This window comes from Nyctereutes procyonoides, unplaced genomic scaffold (genome assembly GCF_905146905.1).
Source record: "Nyctereutes procyonoides isolate TBG_1078 unplaced genomic scaffold, NYPRO_anot_genome, whole genome shotgun sequence".
NCBI lineage: Eukaryota > Metazoa > Chordata > Mammalia > Carnivora > Canidae > Nyctereutes > Nyctereutes procyonoides.
In genome coordinates, this window is record NW_026575126.1 from 77,856,468 (window position 1) to 77,869,358 (window position 12,891).

General features: G+C 36.3%; 1 protein-coding gene across 1 annotated transcript in view; it reads right to left on the minus strand.

Annotated features, from left to right (window-relative positions):
- NIPSNAP2 (nipsnap homolog 2) overlaps positions 1-12,891 on the minus strand; it is a 34,018-nt gene that overhangs the window by 13,503 nt on the left and 7,624 nt on the right. The window contains exons 2-7 of the mRNA XM_055339631.1: positions 6,893-7,032; positions 6,765-6,810; positions 3,555-3,649; positions 3,137-3,207; positions 2,197-2,337; positions 1,054-1,085 (exon numbers count right to left, since the gene is read on the minus strand). Of these exons, the coding sequence (XP_055195606.1) occupies positions 1,054-1,085; positions 2,197-2,337; positions 3,137-3,207; positions 3,555-3,649; positions 6,765-6,810; positions 6,893-7,032 (525 nt within the window). The remainder of the gene's footprint in view (positions 1-1,053; positions 1,086-2,196; positions 2,338-3,136; positions 3,208-3,554; positions 3,650-6,764; positions 6,811-6,892; positions 7,033-12,891) is intronic.

Genomic DNA, 12,891 nt, shown 5'->3' on the forward strand with positions numbered 1-12,891 from the left:
GTTTTGCTATAGTTAATTTTGGTATTTATGTGAGGTAGGGTCCAAATTCATCCTTTTGCAAAAATATCCAGTTGTTTCAGCACACTTTGGTGAAAAAACTACCTGTCCCCACAGGACTGTCTTGGTGCATGGATTGAAAACTAATGGCTCATATATGTGTTTATTTCTGGACTTGCACTTCTGTTCCATTGATCTGTATGTCTGTTCTTATGCCAGTACCACATGTCTTGATTAATCTAGCTTTGTAGTCAGTTTTGAGACTGAGAAGTATGAATCCTCCAACTTTGTTCTTTTTTAAGGTTGTTTTAACTCTTTTTGGGTCCTTTGAATTTTTGAACCCTGCTGGGGTTTTGATTGGGATTGTGGTGAATTTATGAATCAGCAAAATTGTTATTTTGCTACTTAAATGAAGAAAAAAAAAAAAACCCAAGCAACTGTGTCATTGTGGTGCTGTATATGTGATAAAAACAGCATTTCAAAAAAGGTAATACCCAAGAAGAATATGAAATACCTAATGCAACATTGGGGTTTTATTTAAAAAAAAAAAAAACAACAACCAAAACCAGAAAAAAACAGAATCCTTACCTCTTAGATATATATATAAAATATTTATGGATGAAATGACATGTTATTCTGGATTTACTTTCAAATAATCTGGGTTGGGAGAGGCAAACCTAAGCAAGATTGGCCATGTGTTGTTAACTACTGAAGCTAAGTAATGGGCATGTAAGGTGTGTGTGTGGGGGATCCATGGTGATATTCTCTCTAGTTTTGTATCTGTTCAAAAAATTTCATAATAGAGGGATGCTTGGGTGGCTCAGTGGTGGGGAGCCTGCTTCTCCCTCTGCCTGTCTCTCTGCCTTTCTCTCTATGTCTCTCAATGGATAAATAAATGACATCTTTGAAAAAAAAAATTCATAACAGCAACATCAAATAAAATAGTCAAGTATCAAATCATGGCTTCATCCTCAGATTTTATTTCTAGAATTAACACTATGGCCTAAAATAATCTATTAATAAGATTACAAACTCACCATTTGGTAATATACTCACCAGTAATTGCCCCATTCAATCATAGTTCCTGGCTGAAAAGAGATTTGGATTTTGGTCTGTTAGTTCTTCTGTGAAGAAATATGGAAATAGTAGTATAAAAAATATCAAATGACAAAACTAACTTAAAAGTTACTTTTAATAATGTAAAGTGCAACAAATAAAAAATGTAACAAAATAATATTATTCACCATGCTCATATCTATCCCATAGTGGGAGTAATATTCTATTCTATTTCATAGAAGAAGATAATATTTACAGTAAGTCATCCAATTATGGTTATCAAGACTATGGTTAGGTCCATCCTCCAGATTTATTGACCTCCTGATAAAATTGTTAGTCCCCATTCAGACTATTATGAAATTAAAAAGAAATTCAATTTAAGTGGATCACTATTTTTTCCCCAGTATAATGCTGAGTATTAGACTACTAAGATCTACTGCTGGTATATATTCCTTTTAACAATGTTGCTATGTTGCTATCTGGGGTTTTCTTTCTAGTAGTCACTTCTTGGGGAAACATGAATGTCTTTATAAAATATTCCCCTTGATTCTTACAATGCTCTGTAATTTATTCAGCAGTCTCACATTTGTTAGTTGCTCTAATTCAATTATAGCAGATGCTATATATTATACCTAGTTCTGCATTTTAGGTCTTTCTTCTTAAAAATAGCAATGCTGGGATGCCTGGTGGTTCAGTGGCTGGGCATCTGCCTTCCACCCAGGGTGTGATTCTGGGATCCGGGATCGAGTCCCACATCCGGCTCCCTGCATGGAGCCTGCTTCTCCCTCTGCCTGTGTCTCTGCCTCATTCTCTCTCTCTCTCATGAATAAATAAGTAAAATCTTCAAAAAAAATAGTAATGCTCTATGGAAAAATGTCAAATAAAAAACATTATATATAAGATTATATGAAACAAAAGAGCTTAGGAGAAGAAATGAAAGAGAATAAGATAAAAAAAAAAAAAGGAAAGAAGACAAGGAATGGGCATTGGAGAAAACAAACCAATCAAAATATTATGCCAAACACACATCACAAAATGTAAACTTAACTTTTGTTGTTGGCATTAAGGGGTGCTCACATCTCCTCACAGAATAATGAGAGGGCTGTTAACTTAGAGATTTCTAGTTTAGGTTTCAGTACTTACTCGGAGCTGGTAAGATCTGAGTTCATATATATTAGGTCCTGACCGTGGGATAGGCTCATTCCAGAAACTGAACTCTAACAGCAGCTGATTCTTCCTAGAGAGAAGCATGTTGCTTCTTGCCTTGCGGAATTCCACAAATTCCTTTGAGGGAAAAAATGTGCTGATGATATCCTTTAGTGTTTACATATAAACCCATTTTGGTATCATTTATGTTCCTCCTATAATAGAATACTATCATAAATAGGGTTCTAGGTGGCCTGAGACAGCCCCCAGCTTATATTTTGTTGAACCGGCCAAATAACTATTAGCATTCACTTTCACTCTCAAAAGTATCCAGGTTTAGATGACAAACTACATAGCCATCCTAATTATTTAAATAACAATGTAAGCAAATTCAATTTCCTACATTTTTGAGTTCTCCTAACAGTGTCTGACAACATATTAATAGAAGTGACATAGAGGCTACAAAATACCAGATGGTCCAAAAGCCACTTATATTTGGACTGGGAATCTATCTACACAAAAGGTTTTCTTTCCTAATAATGTGTGGCTGTTAAAATTCTCTTCATTGACCTGCACCTATTACTGAAAGGAGGGGGAGGAAGGAAGTCAGCCCAAGGGAGAGACTATGTGACTGGCAGTTCCTGAAGCAGATTGTTAGGTAATCCAGGGTGACTGAGTCTACCATGCTGACTTACTGGCATGAAAGTACTAGCTCATGAGTTTCAAAATACAACTGACTTTTACAATAAGAACTGTTATGTTAATAGTATTACAACTGGTTAATTATGTTTTGATACAACTTTAAGAATCCAAGTAATGAAACTTTTACTACAAAAAAAATTATTAATATTAAAAAATGAGGATAGAAAAGTCATTTAATTATGTCCTATCATTTATTACATCATTAGTCTGAATAAACATTTTTCAAAATCACTACCTGATTTTCTCTGAGTTTATTCATGACTTCTGTGAGGGCTGGATAGCCTCCTTCATACCTCCAGAGGTGGACTGAAACATATTTTTAAAAGGTAACATACATTTAGAGTTTCATGATACTCCTTACCTTGAAAATAATCTACATATGCACAATGTTAACATCATACGAAACTGTAATGAGCCACGTGTTGGCATATGAGTTACACCATAGAGTTTCAATAATGGATTCAAATGTTAAAGCAAAAAAAAAAAAAAAAGTTTTTGCAATCAGTTGCTGGAGAAACTACTTTAACAATAAAACTAGACTAAGACTTACAAGGTTTTGATTATAAAAACAAGCATTAAATTTAGTATTATTTAGGTCATTAACAGTAAAGGCTTGGGGACAAAGGTTTATTCCAAAGACTTCTGCTTCCTACCAGCTTGATCCTGCTCGCCATACCACGTGTTCCAAGTCCCCACCAAAGTACAAGGGTAATGCTTATCTTCGTGAATCTTTGGCAACACCTCTTGACTTAAAGAGAAGAAATAGCAACACTAATTAAACAACTGACAAGATTATACCAGGTAGACAACACATGGTCAGCAATAGGAAAAAGGCCATCTACTCTGACAACTGATCTCAGAATATATTTATGATAAAATGATGTGCAGAATTAACCTTTTAGCTGAATTCTGCTGCAGTCTAATTTTCCACTTATCAGACAGAGGCTTAGGTTTCTGTTATCCCAACTACCTAGAATAGTTGTAAACAACTCAAGTATAGTGATAAAAATGGATAAGGAAGAGCCAAAGGTCCCAGGATTCCAGGAACTACATGGGTCTACTATTTGCTATTTCAGGAGGGGGGGCGGAGGGGAGAAGTATCTAGGAAGGGTGAAGTCTCTAAAAGCTAAGTTCTGCTAGTTCCCAAGACAGGAAGGAGAGAAACAGGAATAGTAGAAAAACAGCACAGAAGAAATAAGAGAAGAAAGTAATGTTTAAGATCGGGAGACAACAGAAGCAGCATGAGCAAGCAGCTAGCAGAGGCAGAGAACAAGCTGGCTGTAAGGAGGAAGAGGATGGAGCTAGAACACAATAGAATCTGGAAGCAACGCAGCTCCAACTGTCCCAGAGGGCACCAACATGGCAGAAGAATCCAAATTAAAATGCAACATGGACCGTAACATGGGTTCGATTCCATTTAACCAGCAGACAGGATTTAACAAGTACCATATAATCCCATGTTGCATCCCACCCCACCCATGCAGTTCATTACCAGGGGTTGTACAGGAGCAGTGGCAAAGCTGTGACAGGTCCTGGCAGTATGTTAATTTAACCATGGAAACCTTTGTATGGTACAGATTAGTATATAGAGCAAGGCAAAAGGAAGAGCCATAACTGTGCCATCCCCAAATAAAAGCTAAACATGCATACTATTTGAAGAGAAAAATTATGTACAGTACAGATTCAACAATAAATGCAAAAGGATTTCAAGGGTCAGAAATGGAACCTGTTCCAACTATTTGTTGACACTGAGTGCCAATTAAGTGAGTGATCACTACCAGAGGCTGGGCCACCAGGACCGAGTGCACATGCAGTTAAGAGAGAAAAGCTCAGAATCGTCTCTAATGTCTAGCTAAATGAAAACCCATACATGTTTATGACCCAGTACAATGACCACATTTTTTTTTAAAGGTTTTATTTATTTATTCATGAGAGACACACACAGAGAGAGGCAGAGACACAGACAGAGGGAGGGAGAAGCAGGCTCCCTGTGGGGAAACCGACGCGGGACTTGATCCCGGATCCCAGGATCACACCCTGGACTGAAGGCAGATGCTCAACTGCTGAGCCACCCAGGGATCCCCTAATGACCACATTTTGAAGGGTGAAATGCCACCCTTCAAAAAATACATATGGTGTGATCATCGTACTGGGTCAAAAAGATTAATATTAGAAATAACATGGGACTGATAGAAATCAGGGGTGGGGAAAAATGGATTATGTGAAGTTATTGGAAATGGATTTCCTTTTTTGTCATGACAACCCTGAATGGGAGCCAGTGTAGAAGAAAACCTGTACAGATGACCCACGTGGAATCCAGAAAGGGGCTGGGGCCTGATGATGGGGCCCAGGTTTTTCACCAATAAGAAGGCATATCTTCTTTGCTGGGGACTCCAAAGCTGCTCTGGGAAACCCTGGCCTTACATGAATGACAGCTGTGAGGCAGGTAGTACTTGTACTCAGAACTGGATGCGCTGGGCAGAACCTCATCATTGGGCCCCTAAAAACCAGGCAGGAGTTAAATCTTTATATACTGGAAACAGGGAGCTGCTGAAAGTATCAGAGAAAAGAAAAAAACATGATGCAGGGAAAGCAGACTCAGGGAGATCAATTTGACAAACTTCTAAGTAATGGATTGGGTGTGAGGCAAGGTACAGGTACAGCCTTGAGGCCAAGAAGGCAGTCAAAAAGGATGCTACTTAGAAATGGGGCTTAACCAGCTGGGAGAGGGAGATGGAGGAGGAGATGAAATGAATCAAAATGCATATCAAATGAAGAATGCACCAATTGCATAGGACTAAGGAAAAGGTTAAATAAAACCATGGTGAGTGACATATGTGAGAAGAGTCAGGTGATTCTAATGTTGAGGTTGAAGGCAGAGAAAGACATCTGAATGGAAATATGAATAGACAGGAGATGAAGTGATACAAACAGGACAAGAAAGATAATCCAGGGAAACATTACCACGGACAAGAAATTTCATTTTAGGAAAAAAGATTTAGAAATAAGATCTGCTCTGTCTTAGGACATTTTTAAATAAAAAGAACTGTGTTGAGGTGATTAAGAAACTCTATGCTAATGTTATATTTCAAGAATCACCTCCCAAAATAACAAAAGATTTTTGCATTTGAAAATTATACTGATTCTGGTGACAAAATCATTTGCTTTTTCATGAAGGTAGCAGATAAGAAAGGTAAAAAAAAATGCTTTTAAATGATACTTGCTCAAAATCAATCATTAAAATACCATTTGCTACCTTAAATGAGAACAAATGCACTTAATTCTCTCTTTAGTCTTGAAGTTTACAAATTCTGTAAGAGCATATGGATCTCATTATTGTTTGGGAATCTGCCAAAGGGACTTTAATCCTGGTAACTGGAAGACTTGAGAAGAAATGGTGGCTATATTCAAATACATATAGGACTTTTATGTGGAGTTTTACTCAGGAGTAAAGCTGGAAACAATGGAGGTCACCAGGGTGTGAGTTCTAATTCCTAACACTAAAAGCTGTCCAGAGATGGAATGTATGAATGTACTTAAACACAGGCAGTCATGAAGATCTGCAGAAAGGACTCAAGCACAGATGAGTAGATGGACTAGATGGCCTTACAAGGTACCTGCTTCCAACCTTAAGAGGCTGGAACATTCTAACGTCTGAGCACTTATGTGATGAGTTAGCTGTGTGAGTCCTTAAAATCAAAATGTCCTTGGCAATCCCACACAAAGCTCAATTTAAGAGCCTCTGAACATTCAGCTTCAAGAAGAGGGATCAAAGATCTCACTCTGCTGTCAAGTGTTAGCTGAACCAACAAATATTCAAATTGTTAATTTTCCCCAAGTAAAGTATAGTCTGGTATACACACCAAATTTTGTTGTATGCTTCTAGGCATTCCGGTTTAACATTGTGAACTGAAACAAAAGAAAATTCAACGATAAACTTATGAACAAAAGGAAAAAAGTCAACTATGAAGTTAGCAAACCTATCACTCACACTGCAATTTATATAGACTGCTTGTTTCCTTTTTGGCCAGGAGATTAGAGTGAGCATCTTTTCTTGGATCAACTTTCCGGACAAATAAGGATTTTAACCAGCTGTCTTCTCGAGGTCTATTATTGGAGGATGTCAATCTCCTATGGAATAACAAAATATAAAAATTTGAGTCTCATTAGTGGTATGAAGATTTTAGGATCTTGAGATAATGTCACATAGTACATTGTTTTCGTAAAAGCAATCCATTCAGCAAACACTCCTTGAGCACCTATTCTAGGCATTGTTATAGAACCTGGGGTATGCAAAATTCTGTTAGGATAGCATGCAATCTAAACAGCAGAAGCAAACTGTAAAAGATGTAACTTGTGTTTCTCCTAAGAGAGCTATTTTTTTTTTGTTTTAAAGTTATAACTATAGTTGGTATACAATGTTTACAGGTGTACAACATACTGATTCAGTTATATATAAGTGCAGGTACCATCGGTCATCATCCAGCATTACCACAGTACTATTGACTATATTGCCCATGTTTTACTTTTTCATCTCTGTGACTTATTTTATAACTGGAAGTTTGCACTTTTTTTTTTTAAGATTTTATTCATTTATTTGAGGGGGTGGGGGGAGGGCGAGAGAGAGAATCCTAAGCAGGCTCCATGCCCAGTGCAAAGCCCGACCTGGAGCTTGACTTTGCGACTGAGATCATGACTTGAGCCAAAATTGGACACTTAACCAATGGAGCCACCCAGATGCCCCTGGAAGTTTGCACCTCTTAATCCTACTTTGCCGATCTCCTCATCCTACCTCTCCTCTGGTAGTCACAAGTTTGTTTCTACATTTAACAGTTGGTTTCTTTGTTTATTTGTTTTTTAGATTCCACATATAAGTGAAATTGTGTGGTATTTGTTTTTCTCTTATTTTACTTAGCACAATACCCTTCAGTTCCACCTATGTTGTCACAAATGGAAAGATCTTACTTTTTTATGGCTGAGTAATATTCCATTGTGTATATACATGCCATATCTTCTTTATCCATTCATCTATTGATAAACATTTGGGTTGCTTCCATATCTTGGCTATTGTAAATAATGCTGCAATAAATATATGGGTGCATGTATCTTTTTAAATGAGTTTGTTTTCTTTAGTTAAATACCCAGTAGTGGAATTACTAGATTGTATGGTATTTTTCTTTTTCCCTATATTCCTTAGGCTGTACCCCTCATCCTTGTGCCTTATTCATAACTGGAAGCCCTGTACCTTCTACTCCTCTTTATGTTTCTAATAATTTTTGGGGGACTCCTCCATATTGTTTTCCACAACGGCTGAACCAATTTACATTCCCACCACTAGTGCATAAGGGTTCCCTTTTCTCCCATCCTTGCCAACACTTGTTATTTTTTATCTTTTTGATAATAGCCATTCTGACACATAGGTGATATTCACTGTACTTTTGATTTGCATTTCCCTGATGACTGTGATGCTGAACATCTTTTTACAGAGTTCATGTTTATCTTTGCCATTTTTGCTATGTGTTTTTCCCTGCTCCAAAGCAATTTCTGACCTAGAAAAAATACATATGGTAACCTAGAGTAGTTGAGTTCATAGAAAAAGAAAGTAATATAGTGGTTGCTAGGGGCTGAGGTGAGAGGAGAATGGGGAGTTACTGTTTAATGGGCACAGAGTTTGGGAAAGTGAGAGTTCTAGAGATGAATGGTTGTAATGGTTGTATGACAGTGTGAATTTACTTAATGCTACTACTAAATTGTATACTTAAATATGACTAAAATAGTAAGTTCTATGTTATATGCACTTAACAACAATAAAAGGGAAAATATACAGGGAAAATGAAATAGATTCTTTCTTTAAAAAAATTTTTTAGGGATCCCTGGGTGGCGCAGCGGTTTGGCGCCTGCCTTTGGCCCAGGGCGCGATCCTGGAGACCCGGGATCGAGTCCCACGTCGGGCTCCCGGTGCATGGAGCCTGCTTCTCCCTCTGCCTGTGTCTCTGCCCCTCTCTCTCTCTCTGTGTGTGTGTGTGACTATCATAAATAAATAAAAAAAAATTTTTTTTAAAAAAGATTTATTTATTTATGATAGAGAGAGAGGGGGGGGGAGAGAGAGAGAGAGAGGCAGAGACACAGGAGGAGGGAGAAGCAGGCTCCATGCTGGGAGCCCAATGCAGGACTCGATCCCAGGACTCCAGGATCGTGCCCTGGGCCAAAGGCAGGCGCCAAACCGCTGAGCCACCCAGGGATTCCCTAGATTCTTTCTTTTAAAAATTATATTGGAGCACTCTGGGTGGCTCAGTTGGTTAAGTGTCTGATTTCACCACAGGTCATAGTCTTGGGGTCCTGGGATCAAGCCCAGAGTCGGGCTCCTTGCTTGGCAGGGAGTCTGCTTCTCCCTCTCACTCTCCTCCAACTTGTTCTCACTCTCAAATAAATAAATGAAATCTTAAAAAAAATTAAAACACTATTTTACCTACCCCTGAACTCAATTAACTTTAGCATCAAGTTTAACAAAAACCTAAGAATACAAATTTTATTGACACATAATTTTTAATTTTCACCTTATAACTGAATTTCTACTAATCTACATGCACTGGTATGCTGATATTTCTGAAATAAATTATGTGGAAAAAGCAGGTACAGAACAGTACCATAAATACACAAAGTAAACTGTCAATAGTAGTGACATCTGGGGAATGTGAACTGGGCATGGGTTGGGAGTAGAGTTTTTTCTTTTCATTGCATAGCCTTCTGGACTATTTGACAATTTTCCATATACCTATTTTTATACTTAAAAATTGGCAAAAATATCTCAAGGTATATGCTTAGAGTCTTTTATAGGGTAGGTATATATAACCTAAACAAGATTTTAAAAAATTAGAGCCTGGGTGAATAAAATATCTCAGAATAAATTTAACCACAGAGGTGAAAGACCTGCACTCTGAAAATTATAAGACACTGATGAAACAAACTGAATATGAGGCAAATAAATGGAAAGATATTCCATGCTTATGGATTGGAAGAGTTTCACCACATGCAGAAGAATGACACTGGACCGCTTTCTTAGACCATGTACAGAAATAAACTCAAAGTGGATTAAATACCTAAATGTAAGATCTGAAACCATTAAACTCCTAAAAGAAAACAGGCAGTAAACTCTTAGACATCAGTCTTAACAATATTTTTTTTTTTTAGTTTTTTTTCTCTTTGTCAAGGGAAACAAAATCTCAAGTAAGACTCCATCAAACTAAAAAGCTTTTTCCCAGCAAAGGAAATCATCAACAAAATGAAAAGTCTGAATGGGAGAAGATATTCATAAAAAGATCTATATAATGAGGGGTTAATGTCCAAAATATATTAAGAACTCATACAACTCAACACCAAAAAACAATCTGATGAAAAAATATAGCATAGGGAATAGTTGATAATATTGTAATAATTTTCATAATGTAGATCAATGTGGAATCACTCAGTTATACATGAAACTTAGATTAATATTGTATGCCAACTACACTTCGATTAAAAAAAACTAGAACATGGATGAGACTTATTGTCTAATCTTATATAATCACAATCAAATGACAAGCTGTGTCCTTTTATCTTCCTCATTTTAATTCAGATTTATATAGAGAGTGAAATTTACTCTTTTTTTGGCATACAGTTCTACAAGTTTGGCAAATGCACAATTTTCTAACCACCACCATATGAGATATGGAACAGTTCCTTCACTGCCTAAAATTCCTTTTTTTTTTTTGGTTGTTAAAAATTGAAGCATAGTTGATAACATTGTTACATGTTTTATGTGTACAACACAGTGATTCAACAAGTCTATATGCTACACTGTGCTCACCACAAGTGTAGCTACCATCAGGCACAAGGCTGTTAGAATACTACATACTATGTTCCCTGTGCTGTACCTTTCATACCAGTGACTTATTCATTCCATACTGGAAACTTGTATCTCCCACTCCTTTTGTAACGAACACTTCTCCCCATTTCCAACTGCTAACAGCCACTGATCTGTTCTATGTCCCTATGGGTTTGCTTTTTCCAGAATGTCTTGTTTACAGAATAATGTAGATGCAGCCTTTTGAGTCTGTGCCCATTCTCTCTGTATAATCCCTTTTGTAACTGATGGCCATTGTCTCTGTCCAGGCCTATTACAGCATATTCATAATTCTAATCTTAGGTTGGGATGCTGACAGGCTGGTATGAGTCTTTTCTGGAGGTTTTCTAAGGAAACATTACATGATTTTCTACAGACTATTTCCAACTTGCTTATCAGGCCTGCTAAGGCCACAGATACTACAAAGCAATGTAAGAAGAAAAGGGAGAGTGACCCCAGGTATTAAGGAAGAAGACCTGGAATTTAAAGAAAGAGGGAAGAAAAGAATTTAAAGAATTTAAAGAAGAGGGAAGAAAAACTCTCAGAAGATGCAAATTCCCCAATGCTTTATGAGATGAACTTGTGCATTCTACATTACAACAATACAAAAATTCCTATGCTTATTCAACTATGGTGCTTTAGAAATACTACTACATTTCAAATGTTAATAGCCTTTTTTTTTTTTGCTAAAAAAAATCAACAAACATTACAATTTTCTATGATGTTCTTTGTTTTTTAAGTTCTTTTAATTTTAAAAACCAATCATTGGTATTCGCTAAAAACCGGATAAAAACAAATAGCTAATACTAAATAGACTTCTGAATGATGTAAGCTTACAAATCTGCAAACATAAAATACACAAACATAATATTATCAATAAAATGTTTTCTACAATAATCAATTAATATAAAAGAGTACTTTTTCAATCCTTCAAAGATTAAAAAGCAGCAAACTCATTAAACAGGTAAAGTAAGTTAATAGTAGTACTGTACATGCAATTTTTCTTGTAAGTACAGGACAAAAATAAATAGTTCTAAGTGATATTTGTAAAAACAAGTTGGACATTCTTACACATTGCTTTTACTATATGCTAAAATTTCTTAGAATTAAGAAAGTGTTAATGGTGGTATGCCTCAGGGAGGGATAGAGAGTTAAGGCAGGAGAGACATGGCTTTACTCATATGTCTGTACTGTTTTTTTATTTGTGTGTGTGTATATATATATATAAATACACATTTTTAAAAAAATTTGAGCACAATTGATATACCATGTTACATTAGTTTCAGCTATACAACTTAGTGATTTGACAAGTTTTATTCATTATGCTATTTTCACCAAGTGTAGCTCTTATCTGGTTACATTGCTCTCACAATATCAATGACTGTATTCCTTATGCTGGGCCTTTACTTTTGCATATTTTTAAGTACATATTTAGTCCCCTAGTAAAATCACTTAAAGCAGTTAGGACAGCACCTGATATATGGTGAAAGGTTAAAAACTGAAGTTCTTAAATCTACTTTTTTGATTAAAAGCAATAAATCATACATAAAATTATTAGCTTTTTAGCAAAACCTCAAACCATACGGTGTTTCTCTTTTCAATTCATTCTGATTATATAAATAAATAAATTCTGAAGGCAATTCTCCATAATGACCATGGTAAAATTTATGTCAATAAAAACAAACAGGGCAGCCCCGGTGGCGCAGCGGTTTAGCGCCGCCTGCAGCACAGGGCATGATCCTGGAGACCCTGGATCGAGTCCCAGGTCAGGCTCTCTGTATGATGCCTGCTTCTCCCTCTGCCTGTGTCTCTGCCTCTCTCTCTCTCTCTGTCTCTATGAATAAATAAAATCTTAAAAAAATTTAAAAAAAAATAAAAACAAACACATTTTGTCAATTTAAATATTTCAAAGATTTATTTTAGATATTTGCTTAATAATACCATGAAACACAAGGGTAAGCATATAAAATTAGTGATATACAAAGTAAAAAGTCTTAAGATTTGTTAATGAGACTATATAATTCCAGTTTTTTATTTTATTTTTTAAGTTCACTAGACAGAAACTGTGTTTAAAAATTGGGGAGGGGGGTCTACATAAATTTTAAGAG